We start from the raw sequence: 25597 nt of genomic DNA, 5'->3' as shown, positions 1-25597 counted from the left end.
TCACACTCAAAACTCCACTATGGCCAAGACCAAAGAGCTGTCAAACGACACCAGAGACAAAATTGTAAACCAGCACCAGGCTGGGAAGACTGTGTGTGCAATAGGTAAAACACTTGGTGTAAAGAAATCAACTGTGGGAGCAATTATTAGAATATGGAAGACATACAACACCACTGATAATCTCCTTCGATCTGGGGCTCCATGCAAGATCTCACCCCGTTGCGTCAAAATGATAACAAAAACGGTGAGCAAAAATCCCAGAACCACATGGGGGGACCTAGTGAATGACCTTTAGAGAGCTGGGACCACAGTAACAAAGGCTACTATCAGTAACACAATGCGCTGCCAGGGACTCAAATCCTGCACTGCCAGACGTGTACCCCTGCTGAAGAAAGTACATGTCCAGGCCCGTCTGCGGTTCGCTAGAGAGCATTTGGATGATCCAAAAGAGGACTGGGAGAATGTGTTATGGTCAGATAAAACCAAAATAGAACTTTTTGGTAGAAACACAGCTAATACTGAATTGCATCCGAAGAACACCATACCCACTGTGAAGCATAGGGGTGGAAACATCATGCTTTGAGGCTATTTTTCTGCAAAGGGACCAGGACGACTGATCAGTGTAAAGGAAAGAATGAATGGGGCCATGTATCGAGAGATTTTGAGTGAAAATCTCCTTCCATCAGCAAGGGCATTGAAGATGAGACGTAGCTGGGTCTTTCAGCATGACAATGATCCCAAACACACAGCCAGGGCAACAAAGGAGTGGCTTCGTAAGAAGCATTTCAAGGTCCTGGAGTGGCCTAGCCAGTCTCCAGATTTCAACCCCATAGAAAATCTGTGGAGGGAGTTGAAAGTCCGTGTTGTCCAACGACAGCCCCAAAACATCACTGCTTTAGAGGAGATCTGCATGAAGGAATGGGCCAAAATACCAGCAACAGTGTGTGAAAAGCTTGTGAAGAGTTACAGAAAACATTTGGCCTCCGTTATTGCAAACAAAGGGTACATAACAAAGTATTGAGATGAACTTTTGGTATTGACCAAATACTTATTTTCCTCCATGATTGGCAAATAAATTCTTTAAAAATCAAACAATGTGATTTTCTTGTTTTTTTTCCACATTCTGTCTCTCATGGTTGAGGTTTACCCATGTTGACAATTACAGGCCTCTCTAATATTTTCAAGTGGGAGAACTTGCACAATTAGTGGTTGACTAAATACTTATTTGCCCCACTGTATTTAAACCGTCTTTATTTGATATAACTGCATATAAGTATTTTCTTAAGGCATTTTTAGTACGTTCTGCCTGTATGCATCCAAACAAAACAAGTTGAAAGCGCAGTCGTATTTTGGGTGTCAAATTCACCTGTTGTTGGACATTTTGGAAGAACACTGGACTTGGCCACCCCTAGAACGTAACATTTTATTTGAGAAACATCAGACTACCGGTATTTAAGGGAGGACTTACATATAAATAGTATCGCCATCACAATGGCACGTGAAATTGTGGGTGCATCTGACGTCACGAGCAATGGCTGAAATTCTGGTGGTCTTGGTTGAGCATGTCTAAATATTTATAAAGAAGCATTAATATGAATGGATAGCAGATCAACATTGTAAAGTTTAAAAATTAGTCAAAGCTTACTTGACTTTTTCAGTATCTAAAAGAAACATACAGACTAAAATTATTTTTTCGAGAAGCTAGTGAAATGCATTCATTCATTCGTCTTCTGTACCGCTTACCCTTATGAAATTCATGGGGGTGCTTAAACCTATCTTCGCTAACTATGGGCAGGAGGCAAGGTACACCTTCAACTGGTTGCCAGCCGATCACAGCGCACAATTGGACAACCAACCATTCATGCTCCCAATCATACCCAAGGAATTCTGGAGTGTTCAATCAGCCTACTACCATACATGTTTTGGGAATGAGGGAGGAATCCAGCGTACCCGGAAAAAACTCACACAGGCAGAGGGAGAACATGCAAACTCGACACAGGAAATCCAGGTTGAGATGCCTAATCTGTCCTCAGTATTAAGACAATCTAACTTTCTTAATCTAAGACTGTATTGTGGCAATGAATCAAAACAGAATGGCCTATGCTTGATCATTTCACAACGCTGTCAGGCTATCAGTTAAATCATGTTTGTGCCTCCAAATTAAGAATTTACCACGAAAACATCTGACCTCAAAACTCCTGGAGCTTTTATAAAAAATCTAACCAATATGTGCAAATATTGTAAACATCCATATGGCGAGGCGCATGGCTTTGTATGCGTAGGCTGGGCGAAGCCGCTCAAGCGAGCGTGTGCGTTAAAACAATAGCTGCCTTTAAAGGTTGACTCCCTTTTAGTTTGTCTAAGAGGAAGAACGTGGGAAAAGAGGAATAGGAGCTATTCATGTTTTTTACTTGCTCATTCACTAGCTCACTCTCACCCCACCTCTAACCTTCTTTAACTCAGTGTCTTTGTCCCTTTTAAGGGCCTCTAAACCTCCATTTAACATAATTACTCTCTTGCCGTACTCTAACACATATGCTTGGCACTGCAGGCACACAAACACATAGCAATATAGGCCCTTAAGTAGTTTGCTGAGGTTTTCACATTTCCAGGGAAAAAGCTTCACATTTCTTTTGCAGATATTAGTTACGATTTGGTGCAGTGTCACCCAATCCAATACTCAGTTTCGGTATCATATTTTGACTATCGGGCAGTATTGGATTCGATCCAGTATTCATGTGTGTTGTCAGGACCACTTTTCAGCTTCTTAAATCAAATCTATAGGCAAACATGTCCTCTGTGGAGGACTACTTCTCTTTGAAACCTGTGATTGTAAAAGAGCATAGAAATATAGAAATTTTATATTAAAACCCCTCTTAATGTTTTCATTTTAATAACATTTGTAAAATTTTCAAACAAAAAATAAACTAGTAGCTCGCCATTGTTGATGTCAATAATTACACAATGCTCATGGATGGTGCTGAAACCCGTAAAATCAGTCGCACCCAAGCGCCAGCAGAGGGCGACAAAACACAAAAAAACAAAACAACAAATGACACGACACTGTCATTTTAATCTGTTTGAGCAGGGCATGTGCGTTAATTGCGTCAAATATTTTAACGTGATTAGTTAAAAAGATTAATTACCCTCCGTTATCGTGATAATTTTGACAGCCCTATTTAACATACATTGTTTTTATAGCCTGGTTGGTAGAGCTAATGGTCTAAAAAATAAAGATATTGGATCAGTGCACTGCAAAACATATAATGACACAAAAAAATCTGAAGTTAAAAAACTGTATCGCGACATCCCTAATTTGGTAGCAGAATGACTCATTCACACATCTCCCTCCACAAAATACCTTCACATCCTTGACGTTCATACGGGTGCCTTCCTTCCCCACAAATATGTCATCTATATCCACCAAGATGTGCCGTTCCAGCCCTAAAGTCATCTTCCTGTCAGTGAGGTAGGAGATGGCGTCCACTAAGATGAGTCTGTGGAGCCAGTAGTTTAGTCCCTGGCCAAAAAAGACTCTCCTCACTCCATCATAGAGCCCCAAGTCCTGCACGACAGTTGCCTGCAGACCCAGGCTGAAGCCTGGCCCTGGATTGTCACCACTGCCCGCCCCTGCCCCGTCTTTGGCCCGGGCATGCAGCACAGCCTGGTAGGAGGAGTGATTGGAGGAAAAGGATGTCCAGTCCTCACCAGGTAAGGCCCCTCGGTCTGTGCCGGGCTTGGTTAGGTGAAGGATGGGAGAGCTGGACACCACGCAGCAGTCCCAAAGGGCCTGATTGGTCCTGAGCACTAGCGGAAAGTTTCTGAGTTTAAGCAGAGGCGGGGAAGTCTCTGTGGAGCGATAGAAGCCGATGATGCCCACTCTGAACTCGGTGCAGTACTGGTGCAGCAGCTGTCTGTTCCATGTGTCTGCATGTGCATACTTGAGAAGATTCTCATAAATGATTAGCGAATATCGTCCGCGGCCCTTGTCTGTCAAAGGCGGGAGGTCACCCTTCCCTGAGGCTATTTCCATGCGGAACTTGAAGTGCGCAGACTCCAATATAGCCACGATGTCCTGACCCAGCTGAGAGTACTGGGACTCTACTAGAACCAGCACCGCAGGCTCAGTCAAAACATGTGTGTGAGGCGGATTAGGAGGGTACGGGTATGGTAGTTGGCGGTATGGGGACATGGAGAGAGGCTGGGAGCATGCAGGCTCTGACGATTGTCCTATTTGCATGGAAGGTGAGGAGTTGGTGAACAAGAAGTAGGCAGAGAGGAGCAAAGAGAGGAGACAACAAGAGGCCAGCAGGAGAAGGAGCCGTCGTAAGTGGCGGCGGAATCGCACAGCCACCGTCATGACGGGCCCACAGATGTGCGTTTTGGAAAAAGAGCGCTTAGATGAGTCTGTGAATCGGAGAGCAAGGCCGCTCAAGGATGCATCATGTGACCATGGCAGGTGGAGATGTTGGTGGTCGAGGCACAACCATCACTAATCAAGTGGGAATATGAAGTTCCAGTCTTCACACGGGCAGGCAGTAGTGATCAATATCTGTGAAAAGGATAGAGAAGTCAATAGTAAGTTCGAAGCATATACTATACAGTTACTGCACTTAAATTGACAGACAAAACCTACAGTAGTATAAATGACCTTCATGTTCGGTTGATCAAAGTATTTCAGTATAATGGAGAATTTCTTAGATCTCTGATAATGGAGAAAATAGTGTTGAAACACAAAAATGACAGCATTTGTGCATGCAGCCATTTTGAGATATCAGTTATACCAACGCACATAAACACTGATTGACTTGAACACATGTGCAAGGGACAATGACATAATGACACCGAAAGGAAGGGCGTGGAATATGTGAGTATCAGCATAGATAAAATGTTTGCCCAAAAACAAAATGGTTCGGTGTCCACCTCCAAGTCTTTCAATTTAAATTGATGCCTCTATTATTTTAGACTGGCGTAAAATATTCCAACCAGTGCTTCTATGTTGTACTTTTACAGAGATGCCTGTATTTCTACTTACGTATAGTGTGTGCAACCTTTTCGTAACATGTAAAACAGCCAGTAGCTACACATATTACTGATAGCACCCTGAAGCCTTTGGATTTTCTCAAGACACACATACACACACACATCTGAAACCCAAGTAAAAACACAACTCAATAAACAACAGCTGTCATGTGTTAATTTGTGGGGAGGTGTACGGGGGCACAACTAATCAGTCAGGGAAGCTCAGCTGAGATTCCCTCTAATTGCACCAAACTCGGTTCACTTCTGTCCTATTTCTGAACCTAATCATCTAAAGTACCACAAAATTAGAATTGGACTCTTTTTGCCAGGAGCACTAATCTGAGGGTAGCCTATGACAGTACAGATGAAATGGAGAGCGGGAGAGAAATTGAGAAATGGAGACAAAGAGCAAAGACAGAAAGAGACGGAGGGGAACAAAATGCAGTGAATTATAGAAAGAGACAAAAAAGGATTAGCATCTTAATGTATGTGCCGGAAGCCAGAGAGAAGAAAAGATCCCACAGCAAACTTTTTTTCTCCCCTTTCTACTATTCTAATATGAACAGCATTTTCTCCAACATTTGTCTTCTTATTCCTCATCATCAGATGAAGCAATTTACAATGGAAGGAAAATAACTTGTTTCTTTCTAGCATCTCATAACAAAGTTGTCTTGATCATCATGATTGACCCACTCAAGAGCACAAAACTTACTCTTAATTGGTTCCTCAAGAGAAACAGGAAGGGAAGCATTGCAATAAGTGAATGCATTCTCAGCATTATTGATTGATTAACATTTTAATGCGAAACATTTAAGTAACCTGTTACTCTTTGATGTAATGTCTTTGGATGCCACCCGAGGGCGCCGCAATTAGTACACAAACCTTAGTACTGTAATAACCTTATTAAGCAATGGAGGAATAAAACAATATGCACACTGATTTTGCTTTATATTAAAATGTGTAAAATAGATTTCTTTTAAATCCGTGTTTCCTAATAATTGAAAAACTAACGTCCAACACTTTCCTTTGCTTGATAGTCCACAGGTATTTTCTATTCTGTAAACGTAATATTTTCCCAAGAAATTATTACAGTTTAGTGCAGGACATATGCAAACTTTGCATACCTACTGACGGAATAAAATGAAGATGCAAGTATTATATCGGTCTAGGCTGTTGCAATTGCAGCTAAATAAAGAGTGAAACAATACTGAATGAACATCACAGAGAAACAAGTCTGAAATGGCTTAAAGGAAACAAACAAACAGAACCCCCTGCAGGTGACTGCACCTCCATTCACCGGTCCCAAGGACCGGGCTTCCCGCTTACCTCTAGGCACGGTTGATGCACTGCTGCGCGGGCAGGAGCTCCGACGAAGGACCGGTGAGCGCGATGATGCTCCGTGTGGCTCCGGTGGTCTGGTCTCGGTGGCGCACTTCCCCTGTGTGTTTTGGAAGCCGAAGCCCTGTGCCATCTCTCTCTCTCCTACTCTCTCTCCCTCCCTCCCTTTTTCCCTCTTCCCTCCACTAGAGCAGCAGGGGCAGCCACCCGGAATGATGCGCTCTCCTCCCCCTTTTATCATTCCTTTCCATTTATCCCACTCTCTCCCTCCCTACACGCTGTTTCCTCTTCGCTCCCGCCAAGTTGCCTTTATCTCCGCTTTTAAGGCTGAAGATTGGCAGCAAGCAGACAGACAGGGGAATACCGATAGCAAGCTGCCCGTTAACGACTGTCGGCCGTGCGTAAAAAAAAAAGCGTTGTGAAGGAGCGCCTACACACAGAAGAAGGCTCGGATATAGTGAAAGAGTGGGAGGGTAAAGATTGGGGTGTATGATTGACACAAAATCACCTCCTCTTTTTCTTCTAACTACGTTCACTACTCACGATCACAAGTTGATTCCCTTATTACATTTGTATTAAATCTGTTTCAATGGACACTTTCCCAATTCTTCAAGAATATTCTCACTGATAGGCAGTATTCGTCCAATAGGTTGAGCCAAGGGCGTAGGTTTACAGTTAGGGACATAACACTACCAACTTTTCAGGATGGTCAAATTGTCCCCACCAACTTTTAAGCAACCTTATTTGTGTATTATATAATGAGTTCAGTTATACAGTGGGGCAAATACGTATTTAGTCAACTACTAATTGTGCAAGTTCTCCCACTTGAATATATTAGAGAGGCCTGTAATTGTCAACATGGGTAAACCTCAACCATGAGAGACAGAATGTGGGGGGAAAAAAACTGAAAATCACATTGTTTGATTTTTAAAGAATTATTTGCAAATCATGGTGGAAAATAAGTATTTAGTCAATACCAAAAGTTCATCGCAATACTTTGTTATGTACCTGTTGTTGGCAATAGCAGAAGCCAAATGTTTTCTGTAACTCTTCACAAGCTTTTCACACACTGTTGCTGGTATTTTAGCCCATTCCTTCATGCTGATCTCCTCTAGAGCAGTGATGTTTTGGGGCTGTCGTTGGGCAACACGGACTTTCAACTCCCTCCGCAGATTTTCTATGGGGTTGAGATCTGGAGACTGGCTAGGCCACTCCAGGACCTTGAAATGCTTCTTACGAAGCCACTCCTTTGTTGCCCTGGCTTTGTGTTTGGGATCATTGTCATGCTGAAAGACCCAGCCACGTCTTGTCTTCAATGCCCTTGATGATGGAAGGAGATTTTCACTCAAAATCTCTCGATACATGACCCCATTCATTCTTTCCTTTACAGAGATCAGTCGTCCTGGTCCCTTTGCAGAAAAACAGCCCCAAAGCATGATGTTTCCACCCCCATGCTTCACAGTGGGTATGGTGTTCTTCGGATGCAATTCAGTATTCTTTCTCCTTCAAACATGAGAACCTGTGTTTCTACCAAAAAGTTCTATTTTGGTTTCATCTGACCATAACACATTCTCCCAGTCCTCTTCTGGATCATCCAAATGCTCTCTAGCGAACCGCAGACGGGCCTGGTCGTGTACTTTCTTCAGCAGGGGGACACATCTGGCAGTGCAGGATTTGAGTCCCTGGCGGCGCATTGTGTTACTGATAGTAGCCTTTGTTACTGTGGTCCCAGCTCTCTGTAGGTCATTCATTAGGTCTCCCCGTGTGGTTCTGGGATTTTTGCTCACCGTTCTTGTTATCATTTTGACACGGGGTGAGATAGTTATTGTTGTCATTTATAATTGTTTGTCCAGTGTGTGTGGCCTTCAGTGTTGTTAATAACGGCGTTACAATATAACGGCGTTACTAACGGCGTTATTTTTTTCAGTAGTGGGTAATCTAATTAATTACTTTTCTCATCTTGGCAACGCCGTTACCGTTACTGAGGACGGAAAGGCATGCATTACTATGCGTTACTATATTGGTCAAAAAGTCTGAGGGAGACGGACTCACCGAGACGACAGAGCAGAGCAGGAGTTGGGAGGAGGCAAGAAAGTTGTGACGCCAAGCAAACGCGATGCTAGGTAGCTCCAATAATACATGTTGTAGCCGATAGCCTACAAACTACGCCCGCATGTTATGGTAGATATGGTAGACGTGGTAGATAACACATGTACTGTATATAGATATAACTAGATGCAAAATGACAGACATGGCACTAAATGTGTTAGTAGACAGCCGCCATCTTAAAGCAGTAGACTTTTTAGGACGGCTCTGTTGTAGAGAACCTTCCCAGCGAGCCTAAGTAACTTTTTTTCTAAAATATTTCTAAATCGGCAAAATCTTGACTTGAATCTATCTTTAAATGATGAAACAGTTTTAAAACTTTCATATGTCGAAAGTAGAGAGAAGGGAACTAATGCAATAATGGGAGCAATTTTTAACAGTTGATTCAGGGTAAAGGGTAAATTAGGGTAAAGAATTGGGTTCGGGCCAATTGTACCAAAAACCTTCACAAAAAACTTCACATAGTGTGGCTAATGTTTTTTTTAGTAATTAATAGTAATTTAGTAATTTAGTAATTATCACCAATTACTTTGCCAAGTAACTAATTACTCTTACATTCAGGTAATTGAGTTACTAACGCAATTACTTTTTGGAAGAAGTAATTTGTAACTATAATTAATTACTTTTTTTCAGTAAGATTAACAACACTGGTGGCCTTTACCATTGTTGGTATGGTTTTACTTTCATTTACCATGTTAGTATGAAATTATTTTTGGTTTGTGTGTTACCTGTGGTAATTTCACCATGAGGGAAAAATTGGTTACAAAAAAATTATATCCATGTACAAATTTGTTTTTTGTTGCCTAAATTTTGAAAGCAAGTAGTAAGATTTTTTTGGTTCTTAATTAGAAATTAGGGGTGTGATGAAATAAGTTGTCTTTATCCAGCTGCTTTTCAGGCGTGTAGTAGATGTTGCAATTTTGCTTAATTTGTTTTGCTGCCCCTTTTTTGTTTTATGAGCTGTATATATTTGCTTTCTTGACAAGGACAGTCATGGCCTGAAAAAAAACAAATGAAATGAAATGAATGGCAATATTGAACGCACATTGAGTAAATCATTGTCCTTGTCAGCAAAGTATATTGTTAATATATTAGCAAGTGTAACGATTGTCATACATTTATTTTAATTGTATATTTTTAAAAGCACTCGTGGATTTTGTGTTTTAAAGACCTGGATATGTTTCAAAATGTAATACATGCATTTGACATTTGTTACCACTAAAAAGGTGGATAATCTATTGCAATTTCACACTTTTAGGCAAGTGAGAAACTGTCTGAACTTTAGAGCCTTTGTTATTTAGCAGCATTTTTGATAAGTAATTATTAACTTTTTGTACATACATCACCCAAAAATTGCTTTTTTGGAGTTGGATAATTTTTCAGCCAGAACAGATATAAACACATATGCAATATTTTGATAAATGTGTGTGTTTTAACAAATTTAAATATTGCTAAAGTGGAGGGAGGAGCGCCAAGGAAAATATATACAGTAGAGTCACTATATCAGTAAATTGGGAAAGGTTCAATTAACATTAATGATTTTCTACCCCCCACCGTCCCCCCTACTCGTTCTAAGTGTTAGGGTTTAAGAGCCCACTAGTGCCAAATGTCTATCTGCCAGGCAAATTATGTCAGTGGAGCAGGTTTAACTTGATTAGGTTTTCACCCATTCCCTCCTCACTAGTTCATCAATCTCCCCCTGAACCCATTTGCAATGACGCACACTCTCTCATGCACCTTTCAATGGAGCTAGCGGGCCCCCCTCATTCACATTGTAATGTCCACACAAAAGGGCTTATTCGGGGTGTGTGCGTGTGCTTTAAGAGGGGCCCAGTTGTTAAGAAGAAGAAAGAGAGGTGTGAGGAAAACATTGTTGCTTATGGCAAAGTTGTGCACTCAGGAACAGAGAAAAACAAAAACAAAAACATCATTTGGTCTTTAAAGTGGAACCTCTATAGTCAAACACAATTCGGTCAGGCATGTTTTCTGAACTGTTTTTTTTTTTTTTTTTTTTTTAAAGAAATTATAATAATCTGTTGCAGATTAACTAGAAGATGTTAAGTGATAAGTGATGGACAGGGTGCTGAGGATGCTATATTTAGATATAGAAGTAGTTGCTCATCTGTAAGGACTTCGAATGAAAGGGTTAAACCTTGTATTAAAGGCAAAAAATGGCAACTGAGTGTTGTATATTTGCTGTCAAGGCACTGAACACCCACACTTAGCTTAAGAGATGCAATACCATCTACTTGAAAGCATACATTTACAGTGGTATGAAAAAGTATCTGAACCTTTTGGAATTCTTCACATTTCAGCATAATAAAATGTGATCTGATCTTTGTCAAAATCACACAGATGTAAAAACACTGTCTTCTTTAACTAAAACCACCCAAACATTGATAGGTTTTCATATATCAATGAGGATAGCACGCAAACAATGAAAGAAGGGGGAAAAATAAGTAAGAACCCTCTGTCTAAAGAGACTTAAAGAGCAATTGAAACAAATTTTAATCACCAAACAATTTAAATCAGGCGTGTGCCCAATCACTGTTGAGTTGTTTAAAGCTGCCCTGCCCACTATAAAACACACACCTGGTAAGAATTGTCTTGACGAGAAGCATTGTCTGATGTGCATCATGGTCTGGTCAAAAGAGCTGTCTGAAGACCTGAGATCAAGGATCAAAACCATCTCTAAAAGTCAGGGTGTTCATCAGTCGACAGTCAGAGAAGTTGTCTACAAATGGAGAGAGTTTGGCACTGTTGCTTCTCTCCCAAGGGGTGGCCCTCCACCAAAGATGACACCAAGAGTTCCCCGCAGAATACTCAGAGAGGTAAAAAAGAACCCTAGATGGGCAATGGGCAATTTCATGTCCAAAAAGGCATCGCTTCCACACGGGGTCCCCAGTGATCTGTTCTCGGCCCTCTATTATTTTCGCTTTATTTTCGCTCTATATATTGCCTCTTGATTCTGTTTTTAGGAAACATGGTGTTTTATTTCATTTGTATGCTGATGACTGTCAGATCTATTTTCCAATGGCGCAAAATTGCACTTTCTGTCAACTTATTGAATGCCTCAACGATATAAAGTCATGGCTCTCATGTAATTTTTTTAAGTTTGAATGACAGCAAGTCTGAAGTCATGGTGTTCAAACCAAGTAGCCAGGCCTCCCTGGATGTTGACCTCGGTTCATTTTCTCCGTTTCTTAAGAATTATGTAAAAAATCTAGGGGTCCAATTTGATTCTGATTTTAAATTGGAGAAGCAGATTTCTTGTTTTGTACGGGACTGTTTTTATCAGCTTCGCCAGATTGCTAAGGTGAAATCTATTGTTTCACGCTCTGATATGGAAAAATTGATTCATGCTTTTGTCATAACTCGGCTGGATTACGTTAATTCTTTGTATGCGGGTGTCGGTCAGGCGGCACTAGCCCGTCTGCAACTTGTACAAAACTCTGTTGCTCGACTCCTAACTAGAACCCGCAGGCGCGAACATATCACCCCAATTTTAGCATCTCTTCACTGGCTCCCGGTACATTACCGAATACATTTTAAGATATTATTATTTGTTTTTAAATGTTTGAATAATCTTGCGCCGCCATATCTGTCAGAACTGCTTCAGCCTTACAGCCCAACCATAACCCTCAGATCAGCTGACCACCTGCTTTTAGTAGTCCCAAGATCAAGGCTGAAGCTTAGGGGTGACCGTGCATTTGTGCTGATGGCGCCCAGGCTGTGGAACCAATTACCACTTACTATTAGACGGGCCGCCTCACTTACGGATTTTAAATCACGCCTTAAAACATTTTATTTTTCTTCAGCTTTTAATGTGCAATGACAGTTTATGACCTCGTCTTTTATTTATTTTATCTTATGTGTTTGTTTTGTCTTTCAAAGTTGACTTATTTTGCTGTGTTATGCTATGTAAAGCACTTTGGTCTCCTTGGCGGATTTTTAAATGTGCTATACAAATAAAGTTAATTGATTGATTGATAGAGCAGGGGTGGCCAACCCTGGTCCTCGAGAGCCGCAATCCAGCTTGTTTTCCATGTCTCCCTTCTCCAACACACCTAAATCAAATTGTCAGGATTGTTATCAGGCAACTGCAACTGATGAGCTGATCATTTGATGGTCTCTCTTGGTCTCTGGTTTCAGTGTGTGTTTAAATATATGTGGTGCCAATAAATATGTTGCCTAGGGCACCAAATTGGTCAGGAACGGCCCTGAATAAATCACTCCATTTTCTGTACTGATTATCTGAAACAAGGGTGCTGGAGCTTATCCAGATGAATGGGCAGGAAACAGGTACAATCTAAACCTTCATTGTCCTCATCTTTCAGAGACTAATTGTGATTAAGTCATGTATGGAAAGTACGGAAGTTTGTTTGTTATTATCAAAGCTACAGCATTGCACACAAGTTTAGTTTGGGAACATTGGTCCCTATCGTGTGTATGTTAGATTTTTTTCATCCAATAAAATTGAATCTTCTGCTGTCTGTTGCCGTGCCAATGTACTTATTTTTAAACAAATCACTTTTCTGAATCATCTAACAAGCCCTTTTTTGCAAAAAAAATGTCATTTTTCTGTCCCCTGATTAGTTGATCAAGGCTAGACTTACTCATGATTTGTGAAGTCAACCCTATGTTGAAAATGTTATGGTAATCATGGGCAAATGACTAAGGGGGACACATTGACTTAGTGTCAGGTGTTATTAAAAAGAATTTCTGGAGCGAAATATTCAAGATAAAGTTGGCATTGTGAGGATACGTAAGCCAATGCAGTGGTTGTCTGGCGTGTTTCAACAGGAAAATTATTTATTATACTTCCAAAACAGCAAGTAGGTTAGAGTCAACTAGCTCGAAAATACTATTGTGTTGGCTGAATATGAATGAATGAATGAACGAATGAATCTTTAATGACCACACAGCTGGGCTGGTGGAATTTGTTTTCAGTACAGCTTGGTACAGCTTCCAACATTAAACATATATTTAGACAAGACATTCAGACATTACAAGTGAGGAAGTGCACAGGGTCCTAATACTTGTATTTATTTTCAGTGGTCAGAGCTCAACATGTGTATCGCAGTAGGAAAGAAACAGATTCTAAAGCGGTTTGTTTTTGACGCTATTGTCCTGTCACGCCAGGTATCATTTTGGAAATTTAGCCCACCAATTCCTCATCAGCAGAGGGAACAGTTACTCTGCATTTCATGAAAAGACATGGAAACCTTTGAAAGTTTCCCTGCTCTGGGACTGAGAACGGTTAGGGTAGGATAGGTTGCTAGGGCTGTCAAACGAATAAAATTTTTAATCGAGTTAATTACAGCTTAAAAATTAATTAATCGTAATTAATCGCAATTAATCGCAATTCAAACCATCTATAAAATATGCCATATTTTTCTGTAAATTATTGTTTGAATGGAAAGATAAGACACAAGATGGATATATACATTCAACATACGGTACATAAAGACTGTATTTGTTTATTATAACAATAAATCAACAAGATAGCATTAACATTATTAACATTCTTTTAAAGCGATCCATGGATAGAAAGACTTGTAGTTCTTAAAAGAAAAATGTTAGTACAAGTTATAAAAAATGTATATTAAAACCCCTCTTAATGTTTTCGTTTTAATTAAATTTGTAAAATTTTCAATCAAAAAATAAACTAGTAGCCCGCCATTGTTGATGTCAATAATTACTTACACAATGCTCATGGGTGCTGAAGCCTATAAAATCAGTCGCACCCAAGCGCCAGCAGAAGGCAGCAAAACTCCATAAAACCCAATTAACAAGTGAGCGTTTCACTGTACCGTCATTTAAATCTGTCTCAGTGGGGCATCTGCGTTAATTGCGTCAAATATTTTAACGTGATTAATTAAAAGAATTAATCGTGATAATTTTGACAGCCCTAGTTGTAATACATTATGCTACCTGATGTTTCCTTACCATACATTACCTCACTTTTAAATGGTGATGTGATAGTAAGTATTAAGGGATGGAATAAGTCCCTTAAATCCCAATTGAAATGCCACTGACTTTTTGTCCCTAGAAAACGCAGAAAATTTTAACTGCAAAGTCGAAACCTGGAAATACCCCTCCTGCACTTCTGTCTTTTACTGAGCGGCTGATCTCTAAAATTACCATTTCTTAATTCCCCAGACAAAAAAAGTACAGGTATCATTCTGAGCTTTAAAAGTCAAGTGTAGTGGCATGTATTGTAAGAAGCGGGGCGGGTGGTGTTGGTGGGGAGGGGGTTGGGGGTTAGACTCTTGCTGCAGCCCTATTTTTGACTTCGTAGAGTGCAACGCTATTTTTATTGATAGTTGTAGGTACCGACTTTAACATAGATGCATTTAGACTCCATATAAAATCCCAGCACTCAGAGATATACCCAGTTTTCAAAGTGGTATCACCTAACCTTTTAAATAGTCCAAGGGCAGAAAAATAAAGACATCACAAGCAATGAAAAAAACCCTACCCCGTTGCTGTGGTAATTATGCAGCAGTGCTGAGAAACAGAGCTTGAATGAAATATAGCAGCGAGAATATCATGCCCTACAAGAATGGAATTCAGAGATAATGAAGGTTTTGGACTGGAGTGTGATTGTGTTTGTATGTAAATGAGTGTCAGTGGGTGAAGTGTAATTAGAGATGTTGTTCACCCGTTTCATCCATATTACAATGAGAACCACTTCTGCTTGGACAAAACTAGACATGAAAAGCCAAAAATGCTAAATGAAATGCTGGTATGGACAACTACAAGCAAGTGTGTCAACATTTCTGCTTGCCAAAAATGAATACAATGCTAGGCAGGAAACAGTGTCCAACAAAAATTTACAATTCTGTGTGAGTTGTAATAATTAGCAATATGACAAAAACATTTCGGACCATTGCTTGATGGATTATTTGTCATAATGCTCATTTCCAAGAAAGTAGAAGGATATAATCTACCAATGAAATCAAATAAAAATAGATCAAATAAAATTACAGAATAATGTGACCCTTCACAGCAAAATGTATAACAGTTAGCAATTTTTCAAAACTGAGGTTTTACTCAAAGAGCAGGGTTTCACCCTTCCAATGGCACATAAGTTTTGGCAAACCCCAGCCTTGCTTTTTTATGTCTCTGGGTCTGAAGTGGGGTCTCCCTGGGTATCCTACCATAGAGTCCCTTTTCATTCAGATACCGACGGATAGTACGGATTGACACTGTTGTACCCACGGACTGCAGGACAGCTTGAACTTGTTTGGAAGTTAGTCGAGGTTCTTTATCCACCATCCGCACAATCTTTGTTGAAATCTCTCGTCAATTTCTCTCTTCCGTCCACATCTAGGGAGGTTAGCAACAGTGCCATGGGCTTTACACTTATTGATGACACTGCGCACGATAGACATAGGAACATTTAGATCTTTGAAGATAGACTTGTAGCCTTTAAATTGCCCGTGCGTCCTTACAATTTTGCTTCAAAGGCCCTCAGACAGTTCTTTGGTATTCTTTCTTATCTCCATACTCAATGTTGTACACACAAAGACACAAGACAGAGGTTGGGTCAACTTTAATCCATTTTAACTGGCTGCACGTGTGATTTAGTTATTGCCACCACCTGTTATGTGCCACGGGTAAGTAACAGGTGCTGTTAATTACACAAATTAGAGAAGCATCACATGATTTTTCAAAGGGTGCCAATACTTTTGTCCATCCCATTTTTGGAGCTTTGTGTAAAATGATAATGATTTATTAAGTGCTGTCAAATGTATTGCGTTAACGGGCGGTAATTAATTTTCTAAATTAATCATGTTGAAATATTTGACGCATTTAACGCATGCACAGAATCACCTGCTCATGTACTGCCTCAAACAGATTACAATGATGCCGTTTATTGCCCATTGAGAGCTACAAGGCAGAGAATTGCGAGTGGACAAAGGCATTCATTGGACCGCCCTGGTTATTGGCATAAGCTTCGGCAACTCTTTCACAACGAACATAACTATTGTGGCGAGCGACGTAGGGAAGAATGACAGGAAATGATATTTTTCTTAACACGCTTTTTTGAACACAACGCAGAACATATACCATTTGCAGCCACCACTGACAGTCATGGTTGCCCCACTTCACATCATGCATTTGGGCAGAACAGTTAACTTCACATCATGCATTTGGGCGGAACAGTTAAGTCGCTACAGTATCATTTAGTGAAAGCACAACAAAAATAATATTCCTATCTGTCAAAAAAATAATGTTCACAAAAAGAAAAGTGCTCAATGCAAAGAGAACTGGAATTCCCAATCAAAATAGCTATGCAAAATACACATAAAAGGTACTCAGATTTTGCCTTGGCTGGATCTCTAATTAATGTAAAACTTGCCATTGACACCTTGTGGTGTATTTCAATCACTATCTTATGTAGTTAAAGACACTGTGGAAGAACGGCAGGGAGCCCATGTGACGTCCCACTCGGCGACGTCAACAATGGCAAGCGATTAGCTCATTTTTTGATTGAAAATTTTACAAATTTTATTCAAACGAAAACATTAACAGGGGTTTTAGTATAAAATTACTATAACTTGTACTCACATTTATCTTTTAAGAACTACAAGTCTTTCTCTCCGTGGATCCCTTTCACAGAAAAAATGTTAATAATGTTAATACCATCTTGTGGATTTATTGTTATAATAAACAAATACAGTAGTTATGTACAGTATATTGCATGTGTATATCCGTCTTGTGTCTTATCTTTCCATTCCAACAATAATTTACAGAAAACTATGGCATATTTTAGAGATGGGTTTAATTGCGATTCATTACGATTAATTAATTTTTAAGCTGTGATTAACTCGATCAAAAATTTTAACCGTTTTTCCCATTCTCTTTGTTTTTTTCATTGCAAGCAAAAGCAAAATAAATGAAGATATTACTATCAAATCATTTGTAATTGCAATCATTTTCTAGGAGGAATTGAGCATTATCTGACAGAATTGCAGGGGCTCCAATGCTCTTGGACAGCAGTGTAAATTAGGTAGACAGGAAAGGCATCAAATTGTCAAAAAACTAAGGAAATAGTGGAGTCTTCTTTTATTTTCCCCAGAATCTTATACTTAAAGCTTGGGGAAGTTTGACCTTGAAACTTAAGTGTACATTTTTTTCTTTCCAGTTTTGCAAAAGCTAACCCGCCTCATGCTGTATTCTGCAACATAGAGATTTTTTGCTTTGACAGAGAACAGAATTTCATGGCAAGAATTAAACAGCAGCATCGGAGTGCAGAAATACACATTCCTGCAAACAATCTTTATTGCTAAGAAAAAAACTGCAAACATGTTCACTTCCAATGTGGGTGCAAAAGCATAACACGTAAACAGTGCCAGGCTGTGACAGCAACAATCACTTAGTCCTTATGCCGTCTGACAACAAAAGATATGTGGAAAGTCTCTTAGCTGCCACATCCAACCAGAGCTCAAACTTTTGAACAGAAAAGAGCCACAGATGCTTGTTGTCCTCATCAGAGGCTTTAGTTAAGTGAGAGACAAGAGGGGGAGACTGTCTGAATCCCCTCCTCTTCATCTCTCTCCCAACTGGGAGTTTTTGGATCTCTGTGTTTGTGTCTTCCGATTCAATTGTGCTGCAGTGTGAAAACTTAGTCCGTGCTTGATCCTCCTTATTAGAAGTAGCAACCCCATACCCACATAATGATGCTCTACACATCTTAGCTGAGAGAAGCAGATTGTTGCTTCCTGTAAATGCATAAATAAAAACTACTGTTCGAAGCATTTGCTATTTTAATGATTGTAGCTCCTTCCACCCCCCCCCCCCCCCCCCCCACACACACACACCTATATGTGCGTCATAACATAATATGTGTGCGTGCGTGCACCAGTGTGTTTGTGAGATCGACCTTGCCTTGCCTGGAAATGTTGACACATAGATGTTCTCCTAAGAGCTCGGAGGCTAAGTGAAAGCTGCCCCGACCTCCTGCCTTGTGCACATTAGAGCAGGTTTCTTTTGACCAATCAATACGGTGCCCAATACTGATAAGAAAATACAAATGCACATTTAAAAGGCGCTAGATAGCAATATTCTGTCTAGAATAACAGGAAAAAGTAGTCCTGTAATGGAACTTTGCTAGTTCCACGGCAACTTGCAATTGACAGAAATTACGTTCAGGCATGAAAAATATTCAGATAGTATCGTTTTATGTAAACCACAATTAACTTCTTACTCTCATTATTTCTTACTCATAGCAATTGGCATGTTTTCCTCACAGTTCCAGTGTAATGTGTAACATTTGCATTTTGGAGGATTTGAATGGAAGTAGAATACGATCAACACCCATACTTCACATCTCCGATCATTTTCATTCTGCAGAGTGCATGGTAAACATGTTTGATACCAAGAAGCAGGAGCTGTGATGGAACGCAACATACAAGGATTTCTCTGCTCCACCCTATGATGACAAACTCAACTACAGTAAGAAATGCTTATTCTCCTGCTTTGTTTTGCTAGGACGAGACTGATACAGATTTTCACGCTTGCAAAACAGGACTTACAACTACGACTGTTGTCACCATATCATATTTCTTAATTTAGAACAAATTGCAATTGAATAGTAGATGACAAAAAAGCTTAAAATTCCATATATTTTCATTTCTTTTTTTTTAAACCCAAAACAGTGTTAGGATATTAATCATTAAAGGAGTAGAAATCATTTTAATGAATTGCATCAAGGCAGAAAGAATCTTGTTTAGGAATTTGAAAAAATGTTTCCATTTTTCTATTGTGTAATAATGTAGAAAAACATCGATAAATGCCAATATTTCCTGGAAACCGCCGTGTTTAAATGCCAGAAGTGTTTTAGCCAATCAAATACTAGTATTTCAGGTAGTACACAACTTTATTTTGGTGAGATTTTTTTCACAAGAGAAAAGCAGATAGATTACCCATAATCCATTATGATAGCAATATTTACAGCACTGACACAAGGAAAAACAGAACAAAGTCAACTAACTGAACAAAAAGTATATACCATAATTTTCTGGACTATAAAGTACACCTAATTATAAGCCGCACCGGCCAAATTTCACAAAATTTTACACCAGATGGAGCCATATTCATCAAAAAAATCCAGAGTTTTTGAACATATCTGAAGAGATTCTGGTTTATCGGTGCTCGTGTAAAGCCATTCTTTTAAAATATGTCTAATTATCCATTTTTTGCTCGTTTTTGAAAAAGAAATCCATAAATAAGCTGGTTCCTTATAAAAGCTGCAGAGTAGAAATGGGAAATGGTAAATGGTGTTATACTTGTAAATGGCGGGGAAAAAGTAGTGGCTTATAGCCCGAAAAATATGGTAGCTTTAAAGGTCTGTATTTTTACTATTTGTCCATATTATTGTTATTATCACTAGAATGTATTGTTTGTTCTTGGTCTCTGGTAAAAATAAAATTCCCCCCCCAAATGTGACCTACACAACACTTCGACTTACCTCATTTTCATCATCATTCGGCATATTTTGGCTGGTACAATTTGTACTCAGGTGAGATTTGTAATCCGAAAAATACAGTAAACATGTATAAACTAAGGCTGTCAAACGATTAAAATTTTTAATCGAGTTAATCACAGCCTAAAAATTAATTAATCGTAATTAATTGCAATTCAAACCATCTATAAAATATGCCATACTTTTCTGTAAATTATTGTTGGAATGCAAAGATGAGACACAAGACGGATATATACATTCAACATACTGTACATAAGTACTGTATGTGTTTATTTATTATAACAAGAAATCAACAAGATGGCATTAACATTATTAACATTCTGTTAAAGCGATCCATGGATAGAAAGACTTGTAGTTCTTAAAATATGTTAGTACAAGTTATATAATTTTTTTATTAAAACCCCTCTTAATGTTTTCGTTTTAATAAATTTGTAAAAATGTTCATTCAAAAAATACACTAGTAGCTCGCCATTGTTGATGGCAATAATTACACAATGCTCATGGTGCTGAAACCCATAAAATCCGTCGCACCCAAGCGCCAGCAGATGGCGCCAAAACACCAAAAAAACACAAGTAACAAGTGGACATGACACTGTGCTCTCATTTTAATCTGTTTGAGCGGGGCATGTGCGTTAAATGCGTCAAATATTTTAACGTGATTAATTAAAAAAATTAATTACCGCCCGTTAACGTAATAATTTTGACAGCCCTAGTATAAACAAAAATGCATCAAGATTACATTGTACAAAACGGCAGCAAATCATGTAAGACTAACATTACCCCTTTAGAGGAGTGGCCGCCAACCTATCAATGGATAACACCATTTAATTCAAGGTTTGTTTGAGAGGTTTAGCTGTGGAGCTTTACAAAGTGAAACGACGTTCTGGTGTGTGCCACTCATTGTACCAAGGATGTGGCCAACTCGAAAAATAAACTGCTCATGGTACTTTTTCAATATTTAGTGTTACACACAAAACATGCACGCATATGCCCACAAGTATCATGCACAACACCCACACACAACTGAAAGTGCAGTGCTTACACACTTCAACAAGCCACAAAAACACTGAGACAAGCAGCTTCCTTTCACATCAGCACATCATCAAAACACTGATTACAGGTGAAGCTTGGTACATACAGTGATCACACAGCAGATAAAATGTATGCACAGACGAATGCTGGTGTTACATGAGAAAATGAGAGCGGAAGTGTGGAGAGAAAGGATTTAAGGAAACACGACAGTGATCATATCACACTCAAGGGAGGGAAGAGTAATATGATCCATGGCTGTCATGCTTTTGACCTTGTTCATGCTTGCCAAAAACCTGACTTACAAACCCAAACTGAATATGATAGCTTCCATCTTTGCTTCCATTCGACTCCACCCTCCACCGCCCTTTCCGGGGTAATAAATCGTGCTGTAATTACCAGGCAGAATCGATATCTGTGGCATCACTCGCTCACTCCCCTCAGCAGCTCATCTCCTATAGGGCTGGACCTGACACTAACATGTTCATCCCTGCTCCTATTGACCTGCCGCTGATAGATCATCACGTCCACTTTCATCAGCAAACATGCATTGTAAAGCACACATTTGAACGTTGGAACTGAGCAAACGTAAGAGGATCAAGCCATTCCACATGGATACGGACCAAAGCATAAGTATAGCCGGACACCACACTGGGAGGCCATATAGGTCTCAGTTGCTATTGGAGACGTCTCCCCGGCTCAGCAACCAACAAAGACGTGCCGTTCTCTCCCAGAATAGCTCGCAAAGGCCCTTGTCGAATGAAATGGTGGCCAAGGATGAACATCACATGGGCAGTCACGCAGTGTTGAATTTAGTGTGTTTGCCTTTGACAGGAAAGAGCTAGATGGTGTGTGTGTGTTGGGGTACCCGTGTGTGTGGAGATGTGAAGAGAAAAAGAAAAAGCGAGAGCGAGGGAGAAGAAAAAAAAAAGCACAGATGTGGGCATGTGCAGGCACATGGACATGGTGTCCTGGTTACAATCAAGCAAGGGTAATGATGTTTAATACAGATTTTAAAATATCCAAAGAACAAGAGCCATTTTCATACTTAAAAATTGCTGACTTGTAAAACCTATACACGCCCACATTTTCACAAGCGTGCGCGTATTTCAAAAAGAAGTAAAAGAGCAGGATTCATTCAAAAACTAATCAAATGTTGTTGCCTTCGTTTTCTCTTTTTGTTTGTATTTTTTGTTTGTTTGTCATAAATAGGTAAGATAAAAACAACTATTTTTATGTTTAGAGTTAAAATATTGCAAGCAGCCTTTTTCACTAAAAGTTTTCATAAAGTGGTCATATATTTCAGTTTGTTATATCTTATTATTGTGATATTTCATTCATGTACTGTGATATTTCATACATCAGTATGAACATGATCTTTTACTGTATATATGCGACATATTTTTCCCACAGAAGGAAGTAAAAAGCACAGCCGTCAATACAACACATATGGATATGGTACTCTGGTTACAATCAAGCAAGAGGAATGACGTTGAATAGGGAATTTAAAATACAAAGAGAGCAGGAGCCATTTTCATGATTAAAAGTTGCTGACTTGTAAAACTCCCACAATATCACAACCGATCAACTTTTCAGCTTCTGTTTACAGGTTTTACATAAAAACGTTTAAAGTGAGTGAGCTAAATATTGGAACATACCAGAATAGATTTCGGGGCCGTTTACATGGTGACGCTCCAAGAATACGAACGATTTCAAATTTGCATTTATATGGGCCCGTCTCCATTCGAACAATGTTCAAATTCCGCATGAAAATGATGTAGTATTTATGCCAGGCCCTAGGGGGCAGTGACGATTTATAAGGCGACAGCGAATGATGCACTTTGACCCCAACAAGCTTCTCAGGCCGGAAAAAAATATGCCCGCCCATTCGAAGGAATGGCCTTTTTCTTTTGTTCAAAAAGGCACAAAAATGGAAACATTCAAGATAATTAATTTAAAAATATTTTTAAAACAGTACATTGAAGCCGACATTCCGCCATATTTGCTGTTTTTAATGTTTAGTAGCACCACTGCGCACGCCCAATTTGACTTGTACGAGTGCTGACGTTATCGGCGCGGTCTCGGACCGCGGGAGCTTTTGATACTCATACGAAGCAAGCCCCCCTCAATCCGCCACAATTGGATTCTTCCACTTTGAAGGCAGGATTCAGAATTTTTCGTCTTCGCCGACACCATATGCACGCAAGGCGAGTCCGCTACTCAGTCACTGCGTCTTCGTGTCGCAGAGTCGCCATGTAAACTGCCCTTTAACATAGTAGAATCAGATATTTAGTTGCAACTCCATCCATACCAATTGCCTTCAATTGGGTTATGGCTGAGCTGGACCTTGTCTCAGGTCACTTTGAGGTAAATGCCAAGGGCCATTGATGACCCATTGATGTCATATTTGTCTATACCCGGGGTCCTCAATTAGCGGACCGTGGTCCCCGACCAGACCATGGCACACCTCTCTGCGGACCCAGAGCAAATGGCACTTCAAAAAAAAAAAAAAAAAAACTATCTTTTAAAATATTATTTGTATGAATCGCCGATCTATCGCTATGCGCTACTATCGCTAAATTCTGTTTCATTTTTAGTCAAATATCTTCCATGTTCCCACTTCTGTTGTCATCTCTTTGACAACGATGCGCTGATTGGCTGAGAGAGCGTACATGGATGCGTGATTGGCTTAGAGAGCCTGCATGCTGCTAGCTAGAGTGAAGCGACCGCAGCAGTGTGAAACACGAGGCGCACCCAGCACTTTATTCTGTTTGTTTACATCCCACCAGTGGAAGCCCGAATCTAACAAAATGTCATGCTCAAAATTGACCAAGAGAAGCAAAGTGGACAACGAAAATCGCCGTTTCAATGAGGAATGGACTGACAAATATGCATCCATTTTACCAACTGCAAGTACCAAACCCATGTGCTTAATCTGCTTGAAGACAATTGCGCTGTTAAAAGAGAAAATGTGAAACGCCATTATGTTAAAGAGCACAGCTCTTTTGAAGACAAGTTTCCTCCTAAATCAGAACTGAGAAGGCAAAAAATTAACAAGATGAAGCAGTCATATCAAGAATCAACCAAGGTTACTGTTAAATCTATGACACAACAACAAATTGCAACAGAGTGCTCACTGAGAGTGTCGTGGGTGTTGGCCAAACGTAAGAAGCCGTTCTCTGATGGATATATAATAAAAGAGTGCATGACTGAAGTGATGGCAGCAATGATTGAAGGAATAAAAGGAGGGAATGACAACAAAAATCATCGGTAACACTTTATAATAACTATCCGTTATACTAGTTAATAGATCATTAGTAAACTGTTAATAAATGATTTATTGTTGATTTGTGAAGTATTTGTTAACAGTTTGTCAAGCATTTACAGGGTGTTCTTAACCTGAAACACAGTTTGTGTAGAAACGTTTCAAGTTTTTGTGTGTAACGTTTGGCATTTCTATCTTTTCAGGTTAAGAAATGCCGTTCACTTCAAAAGAAAAGGCATTTTGATAAGGCATTTTGCAGGCAGCGCCCATGTTGCACATTTATGAAAATCTGCCATAGAACAAACAAATATTTGTACTTTTCTTTGTATATTTAACCAATAAAACTTATGACCGTCAACATAAAGTGTATATAGTTTTATTAAGATCCATCAACGAGCATGGGCATTTAGAATGGGGTCAACCATATTGGAACACCCTGTAAATGCTTAACAAACTGTTAACAAATACTTCACAAATCAACAAGAAATCATTTATCAACAGTTTACTAATGATCTATTAACTAGTGAAACGGATAGTTATTATAAAGTGTTACCAAATCATCTTTAGAGGGGACCACGGAAAGAAAGACTTGTACTTCTTAAAAAATAAACTTTATTATGAGTTAAAATAAATTAATACCCTTCTTGATGTTTTCGTTTTTATACAAATTGTAAAATTTGTTTAACTAGAAGCTTGCCATTGTTGCTGATATTGCAGGGCGGTGATGTCACTGACTCTAGCAACATAAAAATATCATCTGTTCAGGCCTTTCAATTTGAACCCGAGAGGAACATTAATGACCATGACATCACTGTCGATATTTTATAAGACGAGCAGCAAAAGCAAAATAAACAGGAAAGATGGAATGAGACGAGACGAGAGAAGGACAAAACGTGTTCTGCCAAAATGTGCTACAACGGCGAAACGTCTACAAGAGGCGAATTTGACACTCAAGGTACTACCGTGCACTTTCAGCTTGTTTTGTTTAGATGCATACAGACAGAACATACTAAAGATGCCTTAAGAAAATACTTAAACGTAGTAATATCAAATAAGGGCGTTTAAAAATATGCTATGTGACCAAAGTGGTCAACAGATCAAGAATCTGACACAATGCTTAAAAGTATGAGAGGGAAACACAAGTGAAAAGTATTTTTGAGGCAATGAAAAGGTAATAAAAGACTCAATAGTAACACAAAAAGTAAGCACTCACCTCTTTTAACAGAGTGCACATGTGTTGGACGTCTTGCTGCGCAGAAAGGAATTGCAGAACAAGGGTAGAGTTTGTCTAATGACAGTGACAAAATATGTCATCATCCCGAGCGTCCTTTGTGCGCATAAAA

General features: G+C 39.5%; 1 protein-coding gene across 2 annotated transcripts in view; it reads right to left on the bottom strand.

The window, feature by feature from the left end:
* The window catches only part of ndst3 (N-deacetylase/N-sulfotransferase (heparan glucosaminyl) 3), a 136625-nt gene extending 129946 nt beyond the window's left edge, over positions 1-6679 (bottom strand). Inside the window, exons 1-2 of one of the 2 annotated variants that reach the window (XM_057842613.1) lie at positions 6349-6679; positions 3362-4552 (exon numbers count right to left, since the gene is read on the bottom strand). In XM_057842613.1, the coding sequence (XP_057698596.1) occupies positions 3362-4360 (999 nt within the window). In that variant the 5' untranslated portion in view covers positions 4361-4552; positions 6349-6679. The remainder of the gene's footprint in view (positions 1-3361; positions 4553-6348) is intronic. The other variant, XM_057842614.1, reaches the window with a different exon arrangement.
* Between the last annotated feature and the right edge of the window lie 18918 nt (positions 6680-25597).

The sequence above is a fragment of the Corythoichthys intestinalis genome, chromosome 8 (genome assembly GCF_030265065.1).
Source record: "Corythoichthys intestinalis isolate RoL2023-P3 chromosome 8, ASM3026506v1, whole genome shotgun sequence".
In the NCBI taxonomy this organism is placed as follows: domain Eukaryota; kingdom Metazoa; phylum Chordata; class Actinopteri; order Syngnathiformes; family Syngnathidae; genus Corythoichthys; species Corythoichthys intestinalis.
Note: the sequence above shows the minus strand (reverse complement) of the source record. Positions and strands in the feature narration are given on the sequence as shown.